Source organism: Rana temporaria, chromosome 4 (assembly GCF_905171775.1).
Source record: "Rana temporaria chromosome 4, aRanTem1.1, whole genome shotgun sequence".
In the NCBI taxonomy this organism is placed as follows: Eukaryota; Metazoa; Chordata; class Amphibia; order Anura; family Ranidae; genus Rana; species Rana temporaria.
The window spans coordinates 369,317,189-369,341,814 of NC_053492.1; the positions used below are offsets into that span (position 1 = coordinate 369,317,189).

The following is a 24,626-nucleotide window of genomic DNA, read 5'->3' on the forward strand; positions in this document are numbered from 1 at the left end:
TTTCAAACTTACCAGCTGCGGCATCGCAAAACTCAGGCTTAACGGCACTGCAAATATTCAACTTTATTGATCTTTCACGATCATGAATAGCATAACCATCTTTACTTGACAAGGATGACAGATCAAAGAGATAGCCTGGAGAAGGACAGTTACATTAGTCACATATAACTAAATATACTGTAAAATACAAAGATGGCATACAACTGTTTATGTACAACTAAAACGCTTCTGTATGACAGTCTAAACTAGTACCAAATACTGTTACTATGAGTTGCACAAGCCTAAAAAAAAACAAAAAACACACATCCTTTACATTCCCTGACTAAGCAAAAATTGGATTTTTCCTACATCAGACCTGTAAAATCCTTTTCTAGGAGTACATCACAGGACACAGAGCCGGTTATATTCTTAACTATTTGGGCTATATGCCACCTATAGGTGAATGGACACGGGTAGATAAATCAAACAGGAAGTCCTCCCTTAAATGACCCTTACAATAGAGCCAGGAAGAACTTCAGTTTTGTAGCAAGCAATAAATTCCCAAACAGAGGGGAGGGACATCTGTGTCCTGTGATGTACTCTGAGAAAAGGATTTTTACAGGTAAAATGTAGGAAAACCCCAATTTTCTTTATCGTACATTACAGAACACAGAGCCGGTTATATTCATAACTTTGGGATGTCCTAAACTGCAGGGTAGGTGACCTCAACCCCTCCAGCCGTTTTGAAACTACAAGTCCCATAAGACATTGCAAGACCCTGACAATCCATTTTTGTAGAGAGTAGCAACCTTTGTTTAAGTCTGTGATGATTTCCATTTATAATAAATACATTTTTTGAGGAGCTAGCCTTTGAGTGTTTACATGCATTTATTTTATTTGTGTTTCGGTATGGTTTCCCGTGAATACACCTAGCCCTTACAGTGGGCGGCATCTCCACTTAGCTTATCATTGATCAGGTTCCCAGTACCTTAGGGTCATTTTGTGGGAGACACCATCACATAAAAACTGCCACCAGAGAAGAACCTACTCTTAAGCCTCAAACACACGATCGGACTTCCATTGGACTTTTCCGTTTCACCAAATCATGCGTTTTCAGCTCTTTACCGCCACCCTTTGGGTAACTTCTGCTATTGTTGTCCAATTTTTAGCATTGGTTCTGAGCATGCGTGTTTGTACTTTGGACTCAAGTCCGATGGATTTGTGTACACACGATCGGATTATCCTCCATCGGACATTTGTTGCCGGAAAGTTTGTTCGTTTTCACAGCGAACATTTGTTCGATGAAAAACAGAAAACATTTGTCCGATGGAGCATACACACGGTCGGATTGTCCGATCAAACAGGTCCGTCGGACATTTGGTGTCAAAGTCTAATCGTGTGTATGGGCCTTAAGACCCCATACTATTAGACTTTCTGCAGATTTTTGTCTTCAGCTTTACCAAAACCATACAGTGCCTTTGCCAAAGTATTCTGCCCCCTTGAACTTTGCGACCTTTTGAGAGTTTGCTGCACTGAAAGTAAAGGGGCTGAATAATTTTGCACGCCCAATTTTTCAGTTTTTTATTTGTTAAAAAAGTTTGAAATATCCAATAAATTTCATTCCACTTCATGATTGTGTCCAACTTGTTGATTCTTCAAAAAAAATTACAGTTTTATATCTTTATGTTTGAAGCCTGAAATGTGGCAAAAGGTCGCAAAGTTCAAGGGAGCCGAATACTTTCGCAAGGCACTGTATAATATGAGGTCAAACCTTAAGAGTTTCAATTTGTATGCAATCAGGCAGGCCCTTGCACTACATTGTTTTGGTAAATCTGAAGCCAAAATACAGCAAAAAAATTGAATAGTTTGTATGGAGCCTAACTAATACGTCGAGGCCAAAGGCAGTACCTCCCACGGTTGACATCCACCTGGTAAAAACCTTGTGAATGTATGAACCAAAGACCAAAGTAGCGGTCTTGCAAACCTGGGCCACTGACGCCAGATGGCGAAACGCCCAAGATGCCCCACACAACTGGTAGAGAAGCTCTCCCCAGTAAGGGTGGGATTTTGCCCTTTCAAACCATAGGCTTATATGATTAAATGGCAGATCATATAAGAAATTGTTGACCTGGATTCCACCAGCCTTTCCAGAGCTCTTCTGGCAGCAAGAGGAGTGACCAAGGAGTGTCCCCCTGCAGGATTCACTAGGTCAGTGTACGAAGCCCTCCGAGGCCAACTCTGCTAACACTATTTCTCTGTGTTACCACCTCACGGATTCTTCTCAAAAAATGCAATAGTAGTTGAAACAGAGGGAAGGCGTCAATTAGGGAGAACTGGTCCCTAAGATGTTACCAGTGCATCTACCCCTGTTGCCACGCTGACCCAGAAACCACAATCTCATCCCACTGTAGTGCAAGCAGGCCTGGCAACTAGTTAACTGCAACGTCAACAGGTATTTGTGGGACTTTGCAGGGGGACAAATGCTGGGTACACACGATCCGAATATAAGCCAGTTCGGCAGGAACCGGCCAACATTCAGTCAGTGTGAACAGCTGCCTGTCCCAAAAGAAGCCGCACTACCAACCAGCTTCTGTCTAACAATCTTGCTGGAAAACCAGCATCCAATCAGCAGCTGATCAGAGTGTTCTTCCGGGGATACAGTCCCCTTGTCAGAAGACAGACACAGTAGGTGAGATTGCTGCACTATCACTTAGAATGGCGACCTCTTCGTTGTTTGTTTTTTTATTCTCCCCGCTGGTATAAACAAACAAAAAAAAAAAAACTGTTTTCATCCATGGAAAACTGTAAGGGCCCTTTCACACGGGGCGAATCAGTAATGATCCGCCTCCGTGTGTCCATAAGCTCAGCGGGGATCGCTCTGTATATCCCTGCTGAGCCGTCGGCTGACAGGGCGGTCTTTTCTCCGCTCTTCCCTATGGGGGGTTTTGAAGAACACGGACCGTCTGTCCGTGTTCATCCGATTCGCAGACGGAAGAAAAAAATAGGGTTTTCTTCCGTCTGCAAAAAAGAGATTTTTAATACAGCTTACCTGTAAAATCTTTTTCTTGGAGTACATCACGGGACACAGAGCGGCATTCATTACTATATGGGTTATATGGAGTACCTTCAGGTGTAGACACTGGCAATCTCAAACAGGAAATGCCCCTCCCTATATAACCCCCTCCCATAGGAGGAGTACCTCAGTTTTGTAGCAAGCAGTATGCCTCCCAAAATGGTCCTCAAAAAAGAGGGGTGGGAGCTCTGTGTCCCGTGATGTACTCCAAGAAAAAGATTTTACAGGTAAGCTGTATTAAAAATCTCTTTTTCTTTATCGTACATCACGGGACACAGAGCGGCATTCATTACTATATGGGATGTCCCAAAGCAATGCTTACAATGAGGGGAGGGAGAACATCTCCAAGACAAAAGGATTTAATTTAGAGATATACTCAAATCATAATAAATCCAACTTAGTTGAGAAAAATAAAAATTTTAAATTTAACTCGAACAAGAGGAGCCCCCGGAATCCGAGGGTCTCAAACTGCAGCCTGCAGCACTGCCTGCCCGAAGGCAGTATCAGTATTCCTTCTTACGTCCAACTTGTAGAATTTTGTAAACGTGTGGACAGAAGACCAGGTTGCCGCCTTGCAAACTTGAGCCATAGAGATCTGGTGGTGTGCTGCCCAGGAGGCGCCCATGGCCCTAGTAGAATGAGCCTTTAATGATACTGGAGGAGGCAACCCTTTCAAGCCGTAGGCCTGAGTGATTAATTGCTTAATCCACCTAGAAATGGTGGACTTTGCAGCTGCCTGCCCCTTCTTGGGCCCATCCGGTAGAATGAACAGCACATCTGTCTTCCGGATCTTCTTTGTAGCTTTAAGATAGGCCTTCATGGCCCTGACAATATCCAAGGTATGCAGCAACCCTTCCTTTCTGGAAGTAGGTTTAGGGAAGAAGGATGGTAATACCAAATCCTGGTTCAAATGAAAACTGGATATGACCTTCGGAAGGAAGGAAGGATGAGGGCGGAGAACGACCCTGTCCTTATGAAAAACAAGATATGGTTCCTTACAGGATAAGGCTGCCAGCTCCGAAACTCTTCTTGCGGAAACTATGGCAACCAAAAATACTAACTTCCTTGTCAGTAGAACCAAAGGAATATCAGCCAACGGCTCAAACGGTTGTTTCTGTAAACTTGACAGAACAAGATTTAAATCCCACGGACAAAGCGGGGATTTAACTGGAGGTCTAATACGTAAGACCCCTTGAAGGAAGGTCTTAACCAGCGAGTGGGTGGCCAGCGGCCGCTGAAACCACACTGACAGAGCAGAATCTGTCCTTTGATTGTGCTTAATGCCAATCCTTTATCCACTCCTAGCTGGAGAAAACGTAATACTCTATCGATGGTAAATTTGCGAGAAAGCCATCGCTTGGACTCACACCAGCCTACATAGGCCTTCCAGACCCTGTAATAAATCACCCTAAAGACCGGTTTCCTGGCTCTGATTAGGGTAGAGATTACTTTCTGAGACAGACCTCTACCCCTGAGAATCAGGGATTCAGCTTCCAGGCCGTCAAATTTAGATGCCGTAAGGCAGGGTGGAGGATCGGACCTTGCGATAGCAGGTCTGGCCGTAGAGGAAGAGTCCAAGGGTCTCCCACTACCATCCTTAAGATTAGTGAGTACCATGCCCTTCTGGGCCATGCTGGAGCTACCAGGATGACTGGTATGTGCTCCACCCGGATCCTGCGCAGCAGGCGGGGTAGTAACTGGAGCGGGGGAAACGCATAAAGAAGTTTGAACTGATGCCAAGGGCAAACCAACGCATCGGTTCCGCAGGCCATCGGATCCCTTGAGCGGGACATGAACCTGTCTAGTTTCTTGTTGAGTCTCGATGCCATGATATCCACGTCCGGCACTCCCCATCTTTGGCAGAGTGCTTGAAAGACTAGTGGATGCAGAGACCATTCCCCCGGCCATAGAGTCTGGCGGCTTAAGAAGTCCGCCTGAAAGTTGTCCACTCCTGGAATGAATATTGCCGATATGCAGGGCACATGAGCCTCTGCCCATAGAAGAATCAAGCTCACCTCTCTCTGAGCGGCTTGACTCCTGGTTCCCCCTTGGTGATTTATGTGTGCCACGGCCGTGGCATTGTCTGATTGAATTCTCACCGGGAACCCCTGCAATTTTGACGTCCAAGCCCTGAGGGCTAGTCGAGCAGCTCTGAGCTCCAAGATGTTGATGGGCAACTGCTTCTCTGGCTTTGCCCAAGTACCTTGGCGAGTGCAACCATCCAAAATTGCTCCCCAGCCCGTCAGGCTGGCGTCTGTGGTCACTATCTTCCAAGCCACTGGGCTGAAAGACCTCCCCTTCAGTAGATTCTGAGGGTCTAACCACCAACACAGACTTTGTCGGACTCTTGATGAGAGCGGCAACGGGATATCCAAGGCCTGTGGCCTTCTGCTCCATGCTGACAGGATGGCTGCCTGTAGGATGCGAGTGTGGCTCTGGGCGTATGGTACCGCCTCGAATGTGGCCACCATCTTGCCTAGTAACCTCATACATAGGCGAATAGTCGGTTCTTTCTTGCTTAGAACCAGTAGGATTAATTCCTTGATGGCTTTTACCTTCCTCAGAGGTAGGAACACTCCTTGTTGTTCTGTGTCTAATCTCATGCCGAGATATTCCAACTGCTTTGTGGGCTGGAAAGCTGACTTTTCTCGATTTAGGACCCAGCCGAACCTCTCGAGGTATTGGACCGTGAGGGCCACTGCTCGCTCCAAGCCGGGAGACGAGTGATCTATGACTAGGAGGTCGTCCAGGTATGCTAGGATCGTGACCCCTTGGATCCTTAGTTTGGCTAGGATTGGAGCTAGGACCTTCGTGAACACCCGGGGGGCCGTAGCCAACCCGAAGGGAAGCGCCACGAATTGGAAGTGACGCGAAGCCACCATGAAGCGTAGATATCTTTGATGTGGCTGATAAATTGGAACATGAAGGTAGGCATCCTTTATGTCTATGGACGCCATGAAGTCGTCCTTCTGGAGTGTGGCAGCTGCTGACCGCACGGATTCCATCCGAAATGAGCGGATCTTTAGATATGCATTTACCATCTTTAGGTCCAAAATTGGCCTGACATCTCCATTGGATTTTGGGATGATGAATAGGTTGGAGTAGAAACCCAGCCCCTGTTCCAGGACTGGTACCTCTACTATTACTTCCTGGGAAAGTAGATGATCTAATGCCGATCTTAATGCGGCTCCCTTTTCCGGATCGTTTGGAATCCTCGACTTCTGGAAATGAGGAGGAGGAAACCTTAGGAAATCTAATTTGTAGCCTGTGGCCACGGAAGACCGTACCCACTCGTCGGGAATGCTGGCTTCCCAAATCTCTGAAAAGAGTCGCAGCCTTCCCCCCACCTTCGTGGGTGGGGGCGCCCCTTCATAAGGTTGGCTTGGGGGCTGGTTTTGCTGGTTTGCGAAACCACTGCCTTTTGCCTCTAACAGCCTGTCCTTGTGATCTGCTGTTGAAGCCGAAGTTTGCTTTTGCAGGAGGCCGTCGATACTGCTTGGCATTAGAGGGCCCCTGCCCAGGGGAATACTGTCGTTTAAACGCAGGTCCCTGAACCTTCTTCTTAGTTGGCAAGAGAGTACTCTTGCCGTTTGAAATGGTCTGAATGTATTTATCTAGGTCTTCTCCGAAGAGTCGTCCTCCATGGAAGGGGAACCCTACCAGGAGCTTCTTGCATGGGGGCTCAGCCTCCCAGCTTTTTAACCATAAGAGTCTTCTCATATGGATAAGGGATAACGATAAACGTGACGCTTGCTGGATAGAATCCTTGATTGCGTCTACCGTAAAACATATGGCCTTAGGGACATCCGAAAATTTTTCTGCCTGCTGGGCCGGAATAAGTTTAAGCATCTGCTTAAATTGATCCGATAATGCTTGAGCGACCCCAATCGCAGCCACAGCTGGCTGTACTACTGCCCCTGCAGTAGTGAAGGAGTTCTTAAGTAGTGCTTCCAAGCGCTTATCAACTGGATCCTTGAACACCTGTATGTTTTCTACAGGGCATGTTAACGATCTGTTAACACATGAGATGGCTGCGTCCACTGCAGGAGTAGCCCATCTTTTGGAAAAATTTTCTTCCATAGGATATAGGACAGAGAACCTTTTAGGTGGTAAGAAGATCTTATCTGGCTTGTTCCAATCTTGGAACAAAATTCCCTCTAATAGAGGATGGATCGGAAACACAGCATTGCTTTGAGGCGCCCTCAGTGAGCCCAAAGCTGAAACCGTCGATACCTGGAGATCTGGTACTGGCAAGTTGAATGTCCTATGGACCAAGTCCGACAATCCTTGAATCCACCAGCTCTCCCTCAGGGAGACTGCCCCAGACTCCTCTGTATCCGGGTCTTCGATCCCTGAACCTACTTGGTCCGTGTCCAAGAGGTCGTCCAATTCCCCTGAGGAAAGGACCTCCTCTTCTGAGGGTCCGCGCTCGGGCGACGGAGATCTATTCCGCTTACTGCCCCGCATAGCTGCGGATATCATTTTTCCCATGCTTTTCTGCATCTCTTTTAAAGAGGTGAGTAATACCTCCTCCGTGACCATCTTAGGGTTGGACTGACCCGCGTCAGCTCCAGCCCCAGATCCCGATGGCCCCAAGGCTCCCTGTAGGGAAAACAGCGGCATACCATGGTACAATACCGAGGTACACCTGCTACTTATTGGTATTTGGAACTATAAAAGTTAATTGTCCAAACACCTGTTTGGGGGATAAAAAAATGCTTCCTCTCCCCTAGACTTTTTTTTTTTTTTTTTTCGTTTTTGTTTCAAATCCAGGAAAGAAAAAACATTCTGTCCCCCTGAGTAGTATTGCAAAGAAAAACTATGAGATGGAAAAGAAACAGCCTATTTCTAGGCTTGACAAAACAGTCCTCTGAAGACTGCAATATCCTTTCTGGCCACTGTGTGTCCTCGGCGCCCCGTGCTGCCGCTCTGGTCTTTCTCCTCAGTTCCAAAGTATTGATGGAACAAACAAGGAAGGGCCGCCCCTTCCTTTAAGCCACTGACCCGCCCTTCCCCCCCAGCAACCTCAAACAGGAAATGCCCCTCCCGACAGGGGGAGGGGGGGGGGGATTTTGGGAGGAAGGGACCTCTCTGTTCCAGCAAACTGCAGCCTGCAGCCTGGAACCATGAGGAGGTCAGCGTTTTGCCTGCTTGCAGGCTCTGAGGAGGAAGACTGAATGGAGCATCGCCTGGAGGCCTGCAGGTAAGCAAAGCTCTCTGACACACACATATATTTTTATATAACACAGGCCCCACTCAATGCTTTTCCAACACTACAAGGGAGGTCACATCTTATGGAGAATAATACATAGAGAGCCATCCTATCTTTATGATATGTGACTAGTTTGCCAGATGCAGTGCATAACTTTAGGCATGTCCCCTGTGACCCCCCAGAAAAAAACCTGCTAAGAACCAAGTTCCGCAAGTTTTCCCCTCACTTACCTGCTCCATGCCGCAGGACTTTGCCAAGCAAGAGGCCCAATCTTCCCCCATCTCCGTGGGGATGTCTAGACCTTCAGGCCCTGAGTTCCTATGAAGGATCCACTGTCCTGGGCCCATATAGCACCCTGGCAACAGAAAACTTTAGGTACCCAAAGGTTTCTAAGTTCTGGGCCCAGGGTCCAGCTCTCTAAAAAGAAAAGCATTATGGGCTATACCCCAAGGGTTTGGGGTCCGGTTACTGACCACTTTAGCGCTGAGGCTTTTTTGGACAGAACCGGTAGCTCACCTAATCCCAAGGATGCGGAGGCAAGCTAAACCCTGACTAACACCTAAGACACTGGCGTAAAAACTGAGGTACTCCTCCTATGGGAGGGGGTTATATAGGGAGGGGCATTTCCTGTTTGAGATTGCCAGTGTCTACACCTGAAGGTACTCCATATAACCCATATAGTAATGAATGCCGCTCTGTGTCCCGTGATGTACGATAAAGAAATCGGATGTTTGCGGAGGCGGGTGATTACGGGTGTCAGCGGATGTTTATCCCCTGACATCCGCAATCACATAGGGACCAATGTATGTCCCTTTTTCATCCACAAACGGATGGATGAAAAAAAGCGGACGTCTGAAAGGGGCCTAAGGCCTGTTTGACACTGGCTTCAACTTGGATAAGGGTAGTGTGAGCATCAAGCTTTTTCAAAGCATTTGCAGGGAATTCAGAAAGCTTTGTTGAAGCTTCTAAAGCGCCCTTCAGCTCTAGTTTGTAAATGCTGAACACAGACCTTAAGGCCCCTTTCACACTGGGGCAGGAGGTGCGGTGGCTGTATAGCTCTGCTATTTTTAGCGGCGATATACTGTCGGAATTGCGGAAGTATTCGGCCGCTAGCGGCGCGGTATTAACCCCCGCCAGCGGCCGAAAAAGGGTTAATACCACCGGCAATGCACCTCTGCAGAGGCGCATTACCGGCGGTATTGCGCGGTTTCCCATTGCTTTCAATGGGAATGAGCGGTGGAGGAGCGGTAAACACACCGCTTCTCTCACCGCTCCAAAGATGCTGCTAGCAGGACGTTTGGAGTTGTCCTGCTAGTGCACCGCTTCAGTGTGAAAGCCCGGGAACTTTCAGATTTTTTTTTATAAAGATTTTTTTTTTTTAAGTATAGTGTGTGAATGGTAAAAAAGGGATTTTTAATACAGCTTACCTGTAAAATCCTTTTCTTGGAGTACATCACGGGACACAGAGCGGCATATTCATTACTATATGGGTTATATGGAGTACCTTCAGGTGTTGACACTGGCAATCTTCAAACAGGAAATGCCCCTCCCTATATAACCCCCTCCCATAGGAGGAGTACCTCAGTTTTGTAGCAAGCAGTATGCCTCCCAAAATGGTCCCCAAAAAAGAGGGGTGGGAGCTCTGTGTCCCGTGATGTACTCCAAGAAAAGGATTTTACAGGTAAGCTGTATTAAAAATCCCTTTTTCTTTATCGTACATCACGGGACACAGAGCGGCATATTCATTACTATATGGGATGTCCCAAAGCAATGCTCATAATGAGGGGAGGGAGAACATCTCCAAGACAAAGGATTTAATTTAGAGAAATACTCAAATCATAATAAATCCAACTTAGTTGAGAAAAATAATCTTAAATTTTAAATTTAACTCAAAAAAGAGGAGCCCCCGGAATCCGAGGGTCTCAAACTGCAGCCTGCAGCACTGCCTGCCCGAAGGCAGTATCAGTATTCCTTCTTACGTCCAACTGGTAGAATTTTGTAAACGTGTGGACAGAAGACCAGGTTGCCGCCTTGCAAACTTGAGCCATAGAGATCTGGTGGTGTGCTGCCCAGGAGGCGCCCATGGCCCTAGTAGAATGAGCCTTTAATGATACTGGAGGAGGCAACCCTTTCAAGCCGTAGGCCTGAGTGATTAATTGCTTAATCCACCTAGAAATGGTGGACTTTGCAGCTGCCTGCCCCTTCTTGGGCCCATCCGGTAATATGAACAGCACATCTGTTTTCCGGATCTTCTTTGTAGCTTTAAGATAGGCCTTCATGGCCCTGACGATATCCAAGGTATGCAGCAACCCTTCCTTTCTGGAAGTAGGTTTAGGGAAGAAGGATGGTAATACCAAATCCTGGTTCAAATGAAAACTGGATACAACCTTCGGTAGGAAGGAAGGATGAGGGCGGAGAACGACCCTGTCCTTGTGAAAAATAAGATATGGTTCCTTACAGGATAAGGCCGCCAGTTCCGATACTCTTCTTGCGGAAACTATGGCGACCAAAAATACTAACTTCCTTGTCAGTAAAACCAAAGGAATTTCAGCCAACGGCTCAAACGGTTGTTTCTGTAAACTTGACAGAACAAGGTTTAAATCCCACGGGCAAAGCGGGGATTTAACTGGAGGTTTAATACGTAAGACCCCTTGAAGGAAGGTCTTAACCAGCGAGTGGGTGGCCAGCGGCCGCTGAAACCACACTGACAGAGCAGAAATCTGTCCTTTGATTGTGCTTAATGCCAATCCTTTATCCACTCCTAGCTGGAGAAAACTTAAAACTCTATCAATGGTGAATTTGCGAGAAAGCCATCGCTTGGACTCACACCAGCCTACATAGGCCTTCCAGACCCTGTAATGAATCACCCTAGAGACCGGTTTCCTGGCTCTGATTAGGGTAGAGATTACTTTCTGAGACAGACCTCTACCCCTGAGAATCAGGGATTCAGCTTCCAGGCCGTCAAATTTAGATGCCGTAAGGCAGGGTGGAGGATCGGACCTTGCGATAGCAGGTCTGGCCGTAGAGGAAGAGTCCAAGGGTCTCCCACTACCATCTTTAGGATTAGTGAATACCATGCCCTTCTGGGCCATGCTGGAGCTACCAGGATGACTGGTATGTGCTCCACCCTGATCCTGCGCAGCAGGCGGGGTAGTAACTGGAGCGGGGGAAATACATAAAGTAGTCTGAACTGATGCCAAGGGCAAACCAGCGCATCGGTTCCGCAGGCCATCGGATCCCTTGAGCGGGATATGAACCTGTCTAGTTTCTTGTTGAGTCTTGATGCCATGACGTCCACGTCCGGCACTCCCCATCTCTGGCAGAGTGTCTGAAAGACCTGTGGATGTAGAGACCATTCCCCCGGCAACAGAGTCTGGCGACTTAAAAAGTCCGCCTGAAGGTTGTCCACTCCTGGAATGAATATCGCCGATATGCAGGGCACATGAGCTTCTGCCCATAGGAGAATCAAGCTCACCTCTCTCTGAGCGGCTTGACTCTTGGTTCCCCCTTGGTGATTTATGTATGCCACTGCTGTGGCATTGTCCGATTGAATTCTCACCGGGAACCCCTGCAACTTGGACGTCCAAGCCCTGAGGGCTAGTCGAGCTGCTCTGAGCTCCAAGATGTTGATGGGCAATTGCTTCTCTAGCTTTGCCCAAGTGCCTTGGCGAGTGCAACCATCCAAAATTGCTCCCCAGCCTGTTAGGCTGGCGTCTGTGGTTACTATCTTCCAAGCCACTGGGCTGAAAGACTTCCCCTTCAGTAGATTCTGAGGGTCTAACCACCAACACAGACTTTGTCGGACTCTTGATGAGAGCGGCAAAGGGATATCTAAGGCCTGTGGCCTCCTGCTCCAGGCTGACAGGATGGCTGCCTGGAGGATGCGAGTGTGGCTCTGGGCGTACGGTACCGCCTCGAATGTGGCCACCATCTTGCCTAGTAACCGCATACATAGGCGAACAGTTGGTTCCTTCTTGCTTAGAACCAGTAGAATTAATTCCTTGATGGCTTTGACTTTTATCAGAGGCAGAAACACCCTCTGTTGTTCTGTGTCTAATCTCATGCCGAGATATTCCAACTGCCTTGTGGGCTGGAATGCTGATTTTTCTCGATTTAGGACCCAGCCGAACCTCTCGAGGTACTGAACTGTGAGGGCCACTGCTTGTTTCAAGCCAGGAGACGAGTGATCTATGACTAGGAGGTCGTCCAGGTATGCTAGGATTGTGACCCCTTGAATCCTTAGATTGGCTAGGATTGGAGCTAGGACCTTCGTGAACACCCGGGGGGCCGTAGCCAACCCGAAGGGAAGCGCCATGAATTGGAAATGACGTAGAGCCACCGAGAAGCGTAGAAATCTTTGATGTGGCTGGTAAACTGGAACATGAAGGTAAGCATCCTTTATGTCTATGGATGCCATAAAATCGTCCTTCTGAAGTGCGGCAACTGCTGACCGCACGGATTCCATCCGAAATGAGCGGACCTTTAGGTATGCATTTACCATTTTTAAGTCCAAAATTGGCCTGACATCGCCGTTGGGCTTTGGGATAATGAATAGGTTGGAGTAGAAACCTAGCCCCTGTTCTTGGACTGGTACCTCTACTATTACCTCCTGAGAGAGTAGATGATTCAATGCCGCTATTAATGCGGCTCCCTTCCTCGGATCGTTTGGTACTCTTGACTCCTGAAAATGAGGAGGAGGAAACTTTAGGAAGTCTAGTTTGTAGCCTGTAGCCACGGAGGACCGTACCCATTTGTCGGGAATGCTGGCCTCCCAAACCTCTGTAAAGAGACGCAGTCTTCCCCCCACCTTCGAGGGTGGGGGCGCCCCTTCATAAGGCCGGCTTGGGGGCTGGCTTTGCTGGCTTGCGAAACCACTGCTTCTTGCCTGCGCCGGCCTGTCCCTGCGACTTGTTAAAATTTGCTTTCGCAGGAGGCCGTCGATACTGTTTGGTATTGGAGGGCCCCTGCCCAGGGGAGTACTGTCGTTTAAACGCAGGCCCCCGAAACTTCCTCTTGGTGGGCAAAAGAGTACTTTTTCCGCTTGAAATGGTCTGGATGTATTTGTCCAGGTCTTCTCCGAAGAGTCGTCCTCCATGGAAGGGAAACCCTACCAGGAGCTTCTTGCATGGGGGCTCTGCCTCCCAGCTCTTTAACCATAAGAGTCTTCTCATATGGATAAGGGATAATGATAGGCGTGACGCTTGCTGGATCGAATCCTTAATCGCATCTACCGTAAATCGTATGGCCCTAGGGACGTCCGAAAATTCTTCTGCCTGCTGGGCAGGAATAAGTTTAAGCATCTGCTTAGCTTGATCCGATAATGCTTGCGCAACCCCAATTGCAGCCACAGCTGGCTGCACTACTGCCCTTGCAGTAGTGAAGGAGGTTTTCAGTAGCGTTTCCAAGCGTTTATCAACCGGATCCTTGAACACCTGTATGTTTTCTACAGGGCATGTTAAAGACTTGTTAACACATGAGATGGCTGCGTCTACAGCCGGGGCTGCCCATCTCTTGGAAAATTTCTCTTCCATAGGATATAAGGCAGAGAATCTCTTTGGTGGTACAAAGATTCTATCTGGCTTGGCCCAATCTTGGAACATAACTTCCTCTAGTAGAGGATGGATCGGAAAAACCGCATTGGTTTGAGGCGCTCTTAGTGAGCCTAAAGCTGAGACCGTTGATACTTGGAGATCTGGTACTGGCAAGTTGAACGTCCTATGGACCAAGTCTGTTAAAACTTGAACCCACCAGCTCTCCCCTTGGGAGGCTGCGCCAGACTCCTCCGTACCCGGATCCTCGATCCCTGAACCTACTTGGTCCTTGTCCAAGAGGTCTTCCCATTCCTCTGCGGAAGGGACCTCCTCGTCTGAGGGTTCACGCTCGGGCGACGGAGATCTATTCCGTTTTCTGCCCCGCATAGCCTTGGCTATCATTTTTTCCATTCTTTTTTCCATCTCCTTTAGAGAGGTGGACAGTACCTCGTCCGTGACCATCCTAGGGTTGGACTGACCCGTGCCAGCTCCAGCCCCAGATCCCGATGGTCTCACCAAGGCTCCTTCTGGGGAAAGTAGCGGTAAGACTTTGTCCGAGACCCCGGACCCTCTGGGGGAATCCCCACCTTTTGTACCCTCCGAACCAGATGCCATGGTACAATACCGAGGTACGCCCGCTACTTAATGGTGTTTTGGGAAAATAAATAGTTGTTGCCCACAAACCCTTTCTGGGGAAAAAAATGCCTTTCCTTATTAATCTTGGCTTATTTTTTTTTTTTTTTTTTTTAAACCAAAGAAAGAAAAACCATTCTGTCCCCCTTAGTAGTATTTGCCAATAAAAACTGCTGAAAAGAAAAAGAAAAAAGAAACCCTATCTTTAGGGTGAAAGACAGTCTGTTTGAAGACTGTAATACTTTTCTTTGGCCACTGTGTGTCCTCGGCGCCCCACTCTGCCGCTCCGGTCCTCCTCTCTCAGTTCCAACACATCACTGAGCTGGGAACTCTTTTGGAAGGGCCGCCCCTTCCTTTTACCTACGGGCCCGCCCTTCCCCTTCAGAAAAACGGCGCGAAATTGCGCCCATATCACGGGGACGCGCGCGCCCGCCGCGGGGGGGGGGGGGGGGAGGCCCACACGAGGAGGTCAGAGGCTGATCCTGCCGTCCAGGCCAGGATCCACAGAGCGGCATTTATCTGTCTGCAGCAACCGCCTGGACCTCTCTGAGCAGGCTTGCAGGTAAGAGCATTCACTCCCTTTACATAAGAAACCTCAATAGATTCCCAGGGGCTTCTCTTAAAGAGAATTGTCACTATACACACAGGCCCTTTTCAATGCTACTAGCACCAGTTGCAATACTACCAGGGAGGTCACAATTATGGGGATTATACACATATATAGTCATCCTATCTTTAAGATATGTGACTCACCTTGCCAGATGCAGCGCATAAACCATAGGCATGTCCCACTGTGACCTTCCCCCAGACAAAACCTGCTGCGAACCAAGTTCCGCAAGTTTCCCCTTCACTTACCTGCTCCATGCCGCAGGACTTTGCACAGCAAGAGGTCCAATCTTCCCCCATCTCCGTGGGGCGTCTAGACCTTCAGGCCCTGGGTTCCTATGAAGGATCCACTGTCCTGGGCCCATATAGCACCCTGGCAACAGAAACATTAGGCCCCCAAAGGTTTCTAGGTTCTGGGCCCAGGGTCCAGCTCTCTGTGACAGAAAGCATTATGGGCTATACCCCAATGGTTTGGGGTCCGGTTACTGACCACTTTAGCACTGAGGCCTTTGGACAGAACCGGTTAGCCCACCTTAATCCCAAGGATGTGGAGGCAAGCTAAACCATGACCAACACCTAAGACACTGGCGTAAAAACTGAGGTACTCCTCCTATGGGAGGGGGTTATATAGGGAGGGGCATTTCCTGTTTGAAGATTGCCAGTGTCAACACCTGAAGGTACTCCATATAACCCATATAGTAATGAATATGCCACTCTGTGTCCCGTGATGTACGATAAAGAAAAAATGTATATAGTGGGGGCTTGCTCGAATTTAATTGCAGAAGTGGAAATACCCTTCAAAAGCGAATGTTTGCTAATAATGTTGAAAGGTGGTTTTCACTGAAGGTAAAATTTGCTTACATATTTTATTCTTCACAAGCTTAATTTTAAATTACAAGTAAACCATCCACACATTTCTACAGCTAATTTTATGTACAGCCTTACCTGTTGTAGGGTTTGTAACTCGGCAGTCATCATGTGTGTTTACCTTCAGTTCACAGGCATTAGGTGTACCCCAATAAAAGGTATAGTCACAGTCTTCCAAGACTGTAATCAGCTGTGGCTTGGAATCCTGACAACAACATTTAAAGTCAAAGTTACCATTAATTGAACACAACCTTCAAGAAAACACAAAGCACACCACCATCACAGATTAGAAAATGGTAATGGACCCGGGGGCAGCAGAGATGACACCAATGTTGATATCAGTCATAGCAGCCCCACTAATGTTGGTACAGCAGGAGCCTTTAGTATTCAGGCAAATTAGCTGATTGCAGACCAGTCGCAGCAGTTATACTGCGGCAGGTTGGCTCAGCTGCGCGAATCGCTGTAGCGGTATGTAGGCTCGTTTAATAGTTATAACAGTCGCCTGAGCCGATTATTGTGGCTGGCGGCCGCGATGTCCACGGACCACCCGTGGTCACTCCACAGAGACCCAGAATGGAGACCCTCCAGTGTAAACAATCAGATTCCCGTTCTGACAAGGGAGTAGAGAGTGATCAGGAACAGCGATCTCTCTCTACTCAGTCCACTCCACCCCACAGTTGGAAACACCTCCCTAGGACACACTTAACCCCTTGATCGCCCCCTAGTGTTAACTCCTTTCCTACCAGTGTCATTTATACAGTGATAAATGGCTATTTTTAGCTCTGGTCGCTGTAAAAATTTCACTGGTATCAAAAAAAGTGTCAAAGGTGTCTGATCCATCCACCGCAATGTGGCATTCTTGCAAAAAATTGCCGATCACCGCCATTACTAGTAAAGAAACAAAAAATAAACAAATTATAATAAAAATGCCATAAATCTATGCCATATTTTGTAGACGTACAACCAATCAAAATATGCTTTTTACCAAAAATATGTAGAATACATATTGGTCTAAACTGATGAAGAAATTCGTTTTTTCCCTCCCCTTTCTTTTTTTTTTTATGTTTACTATAGCAAAAAAAACTTTTTTTCAAAAGTTTTTTATTTTTTTTGTTTATAGCACAAAAAATAAAAACGGCAGAGGTAAATCAAATGCCACCAAAACAAAGCTCTACTTGTGGGGAAAAAAAAAAGTGACATCAATTTTGTTTGGGTACGTCGCACAACCGCGCAATTGTCAGTTAAAAGCTTTGCAGCATTGTATCGCAATAAATGGCCTGGTCATTAAGGGGGTAATTCCTTTCCGGGGCAGAAGTGGTAAAAAGAAATGGGTTTCACATATTTGACGAAAGCATACACTAACTAAAATTCAGAGGTAAACATCCTAGCATTCAAAAGATGTAAATTTGTCACCTATAATAAATAACCTGTAAAATAACAAAATCCACCTCGGCTCTGGACAGTTTAACCCCCTTCATAACCAGTCCATCTTTTGGTATTAAGCAGTGCGCTAACTGGTAATTGCACGGTCATGCAAGGAGGCTGGTCAGAATTGATGGGAAGATAGATGGAGCCAAATAACGGGGAATGGTAGAAGAAAACCTGTTGGGGTCTGCAAAAGACTCGGGACTGGGGTGGAGGTTCGCCTTCGAGTAGGACAGCAACCCTAAACATACAGCCAGAGCTACAATGGAACGGTTAAGATCAAAGCATATTCATGTGTAAGGCCTCATGTACACTGCTGCTGGTAAACAGATGTTTAGGAGCAGTTGGGCATTTTTTTCAACTGCTCCTGAACTCTCCTCTATGTTATCTTATCAGTACATGTACACAGGGTCGTTTATAGTCATTTATATGCAGTTGAGTTTAGAGGCTTTTTCTGGAAACCAAAAAAATGTGTACAGAAGCTGTGTTTAGAGGCATTTCAAGCGCCAAATGCAGCAACTCGCGTTTGGCAGTTTTGTTTACAGACGTTTTTCATTTTCCCCCCCCCCCCCCCCAAAAAAAAATGTCTGTTTCTAGCAGTCAAGCAATCGTTCAGGAGAGGTTGAACAACGTCCTGTGTACATGAGGCCTTAGAATAGCCCAGTCAAAGTCCAGACCTAAATCCAATTGATAATCTGTGGCAAGACTTGAAAATTGCTGTTCACAGAGGCTCTCCTTCCAGTCTGACAGAACTTGCGCTATTTTGCATAGAACAATGGGCAAAAAGTATGGACTCAGAGGAGCTGAATACAAATGCACACCACACTTGTCGCAGTTTTCGGGTTTTGCAGAGATGTCTGACTTCCAGGATTTTTTCCATTTACAATAGATATCAAAAGCTAAAAAGTCAGACTCAAAATACAAGAAGAAATATTAGAGGACAATTTCGCTATAGAAAACAATGGATTCAGATAGTAAGATATCGAGTGTTCAGAAGACATCAGTCTGGGAAAAGTCAATACTATAGGATTTAATGCTATGGATATAATAAATGAAAAGATGAAGGCACATTACTTACAGCTTGATCTCGTTCACACTCGAAACGTATAGTTGTGGTCTTATTTCTTAAACGGTCAGGACATCGGTCTCCATTCGTATACTGGAGGACAGCAACACCATTGTCCCATCTAGGACTGGATAAAGGCTCTCCCAAACTTATAGCCTTTGTACCATCAAACAGACAGGCAGCAGCGCCATATGGACAGGAGGCTGTTCCTAAGTAAAATTAAATTTGGGAACATTAGAGATTCTTTCCATTTCTGTTGAATATCTAAAAAATATTTGTGTTTCCAAGCTAGTTTATTTAGTAATTTTTCTTTCATGAAATTAAACCCCCTCCCCCAGTCCCCGTTTTACTTACATGAGCCCCCAACTTCTGTGGGCGTGATCCCGTGTCGTTCTCAACTCTTCATTGGATATATTGTTAGCAGCGCAGTCATTGGCTCCCACTGCTGTCAATCAAATCCAATGATGTTAAATGCGTTGGGGTGGTGGCGCTGCCTAATGCACAGATGAGACAAAACCTAATGGCCTAGAATAAATAGGCTAATCTTAGGCAGTGTCTGGTGCACCCAAAAAGGCTATAGGCTAAACCCAGCAGATAGAAGGGTCTAGGGACCCAATCAGCAAAGCAGCTGAAGATGTATCTACGTGCTGGTAAGCTGCGTGCTGGTGGAGTGCTCAGAGTCTGTGGTATGCACAGAGTCTATGGTGATCACATATAAGCAGACCAGGAAGTATATGAGTAGATTCGTGCATCAGCATCTGCCCTCATAGGCACATAGGTGACATGTGTAAGCAAAGATAATAATGAGTGCATACATCAATGTACTACCAACATGAGCATATCCTGAAAATATATAAAGATAAGAACGGATAGCAAGCGGTAAACAGTGATCTGGAATATAAACCAGCAACAGTCCAGGTGCAATACTAGCAGTCCGGCTCCTGGTGTGTAAACAATGAAATACAGTAAATTAATCAGTCCACAATACTGTTGCTCAACACAGCATATACTTCTAATGCATTCGGGAAAGTGACATATATGGAGTCCAATCGGTTAAGCCCTGTGGAGGGGGTGATCCTAACTGCACAGATGCGGAGTGCTCCTGGTGCTCCCATCAGGGTTCCCCACTCACCAGACAGAGGTCCCCGCTTGGGGTAACAGGCATGCAGTAATTGCTCCTGGATATCACCAGCTCACTCCACCGCTAACACGATCGGCTTCCTCCCTGTTAGTCGCAATTGGATCAGCTGTTCTGCAGGTGATGGTCCTCCTGTGTCTCCGTATCTCAGGAAAAAAAGGAACTCCAATAGTGCAATATGTCTTCAATAAAATGTATTTAAAAAATATATATATCTCTCCAAAAAGTCTCCATTATAGGAGTGGTTAAAATAAAAAAGCAACCCCCCGATCGGAGTTCAGACGACAAAAAAAAAAAACAAACAGCAAAGTCCAGAGTCTGCAGCGTGTGATCGGCGGAGTGTGGCGTGCGTTCCAGCCACAACCACAATACGCGGACCCGGAAATGACGTAAGTTTCCGGGTCCGCGTACGGTGGTTGTGGCTGGAACGCACGCCACACTCTGCCGATCACACGCTGCAGACTCTGGACTTTGCTGTTTGATTTTTGTCGTCTGAACTCCGATCGGGGGTTGCTTTTTTATTTTTATTTTAAACACTCCTATATTGGAGACTTTTTGGAGAGATATATATATATATATTTTTTAAATACATTTTATTGAAGGCATATTGCACTATTGGAGTTTTTTTTCCCTCAGATACGGAGACACGGGAGGACCATCACCTGCAGAACAGCTGATCCAATTGCGACCAACAGGGAGGAAGCCGATCGTGTTAGCGGTGGAGTGAGCTGGTGATATCCAGGAGCAATTACTGCATGCCTGTTACCCCAAGCGGGGACCTCTGTCTGGTGAGTGGGGAACCCTGAGGGGAGCACCAGGAGCACTCCGCATCTGTGCAGTTAGGATCACCCCCTCCACAGGGCTTAACCGATTGGACTCCATATATGTCACTTTCCCGAATGCATTAGAAGTATATGCTGTGTTGAGCAACAGTATTGTGGACTGATTACTTTACTGTATATGCTGTGTTGAGCAACGGTATTGTGGACTGATTAATTTACTGCATTTCATTGTTTACACACCAGGAGCCGGACTGCTAGTATTGCACCTGGACTGTTGCTGGTTTATATTCCAGATCACTGTTTACCGCTTGCTATCCGTCCTTATCTTTATATATTTTCAGGATATGCTCATGTTGGTAGTACATTGATGTATGCACTCATTATTATCTTTGCTTACACATGTCACCTATGTGCCTATGAGGGCAGATGCTGATGCACGAATCTACTCATATACTTCCTGGTCTGCTTATATGTGATCACCATAGACTCTGAGCATACCACAGACTCTGAGCACTCCACCAGCACGCAGCTTACCAGCACGTAGATAGATCTTCAGCTGCTTTGCTGATTGGGTCCCTAGACCCTTCTATCTGCTGGGTTTAGCCTATAGCCTTTTTGGGTGCACCAGACACTGCCTAAGATTAGCCTATTTATTATAGGCCAATAGGTTTTGTCTCATCTGTGCATTAGGCAGCGCCACCACCCCAACGCATTTAATCTTATCGCCTTTCTCACTAGGGGGACAGACTTCAGGGGGGCAGCAGCCTTATATCCCAGTCCCAGCGCAGGTTCAGTCTTTATATCTAAATCCAATGACGTGCCTGCCGGGAACGGGCGCCGAGTCATACACTATGCGGCTATGTACACTGAGTGCATGACACAGGAGCGCGCCGCAAGATAACCCCCTTGGGATTGAGCTTAACAGAGGGGGTTATCCTTTCACGGAAGGTGCAGCGAGAGCCGCCGTGTGACCCCAGAAGAGGACGATCGAGAACACTCTGTGCAAAACAAACTGCACAATGGAGGTAAGCGTCAACCCATAGTATCACTTTAATGTTTACACATTTTCAATGCGGTTCACTTTAAGGAATGATTTACATGCATTACCATTAAACTCTATGCAACATGTACTTTGCTGGAAACCACATCCAAGAAAGCAAGCAGAACTTTTTAAAATGCACTTGGCAAAGCTGATAATGGCAAGATAAAAACAACGAGAAGCCAAAGCTAAACTAAGGAACGAAAATCCAAGAGGTAAAAAACTAAGGCTGAAATTAAACTGTGTAACAGAGAGCCTAAACATTTGTGTTACTGTACATACTTCACAGTATACAAAAAGATACGGTTGTCAGTTCTCCAAATTGAATGTGTCCCATAAAGTAACCAATGCCACCAACTGTCATTTCTAAAGTCGCAGAGGGTGATAATGTACAGCTCAAACATCTGGGGCGCATTTAGCCTACCCAATAAGGGGGGCTTAAACCACAATCACCAGTGGACAGGGGTATTCACATGCCATCGCTGAAGCATTTCGTGGATTTTAAACCCACCAAATGCGAACCATTTAGGTGAAGAGTTGCCAACACTCCATAACCATGTGCAATTCCCTCTGTTGCTGGGTAAAGCTAGCAGTGAGGGTGTCACACGTCCGTCAAACGCCTCTGAGAAGTGACCCAAACCAATTTATTTTCAGAGGCACAGCAGTTTAGGCACAAGTCTAAACTTAAGCTGGCCATAGATGGTTCAAATCTCAGCCGGTTCAGCAGGCACAGGTCGAGATTCAAACCATCTATGAGCAGGCTGATTGTACCCAAGTCAATCCATCAATCAACCAGCATGTTGGATTTTTACATGCGATTATTGCCACTGGCAAAAGTCACTAGCAATAATCGCATGTTCTCCCAGCAGGGACGGCTTCCCACGCACCACGCCGGGAAAACACAATAGCTTCACGGGAGGGATTCCTTCATCAACACTGTCTGTGTTGATGGGGGAATCAATCATCTGTAGCCTGCCTTAGCCTAAAAGGCACGAATTACCTTACAAGACGGTTTTAACAACTGGTTTGAATATCTATCAGTCAGTGGACCCAACTTTATCCTTCTATAAAGAACAGAGAAAAGGATTAAGTACATAGGCCACTGGCATTATGCTTGTATCTCAATGGGTACCAGAGGCAAATGGTATGGTTAGTGTATATCCGATTAGGTCAATCTAAACACTCTCCACTCCTACGTAAAAAAAAAAGTCAGCAGCACAACAATGTTACTGGTTGTTGACAGTATTTTCCACACAAAAAACATTAATAAACCAGCACACAAAGCCAACCTTGTTTGCAAGGTGATTATTCAAAACCAGTAAAATTAACAAAGTGCATACAAGAAAAAGGTTGTTTTTTTAGTTTTGGATAGAATAGGGAAGGGTTAGACCCTCTAATGGCATTAGTGCATTATAAGTCTCTACTGTGGAAATTCACCCCTCTATTTGTCCTGGCAACCATTATCTCCGCTAGGAAATCTAAAATTTTGAAGTAGTTCCCAGGATGAGAGGAAATCATCTAATGGGGACACCTCTTCTTGGTACAATTGTGTAAGAGGGAGATTTAGAAAGTAAGGGGAAATTAAATTTGTAGAGTTGGCACCAGAAGAAGAGTTGAGGGGAATTCCTCCAATTTGGATAAATGTCTTGGTGACAACCAAGGGAAGTTCATTTTTAAGAAGATCAGTTAAAGCTCGCTAATGCAGCTCCAGAATAGGAAGTAATGGGAAATCCCCAGTGGGACACACACGGCAGTTCCTAAAATGTTTCTTTGGTCATAACTGAGGAAAAACAGCTTTAAACAATCACATTAACAAGGAAATTCATGCCTGTGACATAATACCATACACTACATACTACTATGTGGTAACAATGTAGACACAAGAGTAAACCAATGAAAGGATTTAAAAAAAATGCTTTATAGGGGGATTTTGGTGTTCTGCAACAATAGGCAGAAAATACCACCTATTCACATTTTGAGACATAATGTGCTAATGCTGTAAATGTTTGAATAGGTTTCATCGTCCCAAGGAGCTTAGAAAATGCAATTATTCCACAAGACTGACAATCCAGCTGTCAATCAATGAAAATTAAAAAAAATATGCCGCGTACACATGTTTTTCATGATGTGAAAAATGCAATTTTTTAAAATTGTCATTAAAAACAATCGTGTGTAGGCTTCAGAGCATTTTTCTCGACGTGAAAAATGGCCATTAAAAATTTAGAACGCGGTCGTGTGTAGGCTTATGCTCAGAAGCAAATTATGAGACGGAAGCACTCGTTCTGGTAAAACTAGCGTTTGTAATGGAGAAAGCACATTTGTCACGCTGTAACAGACTGAAAAGCACGAAGACTGAAAAGCGCGAATCGTCTCTCAAACTTTTACCGACACGAAATCAGCAAAAGCAGACCAAAGGGTGGCGCCATCTGAATGGAACTTTCCCTTTATAGTGCCGTTGTACGTCACCACGCTTTGTGCAAGCATTTTTTTCCCACGATCGTGTGTATGCAAGGCAGGCTTGACAAGAATCACGCAGAGAAAAACTTTTTTCTAGGACATTAAAAATGGTCATGTGTGCGCGGCTTAAGGCTAACAAACATTTATGTATAAATGATCTTACCAGATTTTGGCACTAAAGGCTTGCAAATATTTAGAATGTAGTTTTGCCTTGAGTCAGATGGAACTTCAGCTTCCCAGTTTTCAGTGTAAAGCGACAGTGAAGACAGGTCATATGAATTCCCATCAGTGTCCCTTCAAGGTGAATTAAAAAGAAAACATAACTTCATAACTATCAAAAACAAAAAACAAGTAAGTATTTTAAAAATTGTAATGATACATGATGTCAGTTAAAGATTTCATCCAGTATTACCAGTTTCCCAATGTATGGTACATAAATGACCGCATAATGGTTTTACTGCAATAATGTATACCAGCTTGAATACCTAAATATTTTACCAAACTTTAGGTATACTTTACAGCAGGGATCTCAAAGTACCGGCCCGCGGGCCATTTGTGGACCACGGACCAGTTTTAAATGGCCCGCAGGCAGGGTGGGTGCCGCGGAAGTGTAGATCGAGGTGCATGAAGAGTAGCGCAGGAAGCGTCTGTCATAAGTTCACTTGTCTCTCATGTCACACTGCTACTCCGCGGCAGCCCCTCCTCTCTTCTCGTCCATCCCCATTTGCTTGTGACATCATCTGAGATGGACAAGAAGAGAGGGGGGGCTGCCGGGGAGTAGCAGCGTGACATGAGAGACAAGTGAACTTATGACAGAC

The 24,626-nt window shown here is 46.1% G+C and overlaps 1 protein-coding gene across 2 annotated transcripts in view; it reads right to left on the bottom strand.

Annotated features, from left to right (window-relative positions):
* IGF2R (insulin like growth factor 2 receptor) overlaps positions 1 to 24,626 on the bottom strand; it is a 274,566-nt gene that overhangs the window by 75,982 nt on the left and 173,958 nt on the right. For both annotated transcript variants that reach the window (XR_005748735.1, XM_040350930.1), the window contains exons 30-33: positions 23,972 to 24,102; positions 18,405 to 18,601; positions 15,980 to 16,106; positions 13 to 135 (exon numbers count right to left, since the gene is read on the bottom strand). Coding sequence is in view for 1 of the 2 variants with exons in the window: in XM_040350930.1 (XP_040206864.1) it covers positions 13 to 135; positions 15,980 to 16,106; positions 18,405 to 18,601; positions 23,972 to 24,102 (578 nt within the window). In the remaining variant the exon portion in view is untranslated. The remainder of the gene's footprint in view (positions 1 to 12; positions 136 to 15,979; positions 16,107 to 18,404; positions 18,602 to 23,971; positions 24,103 to 24,626) is intronic.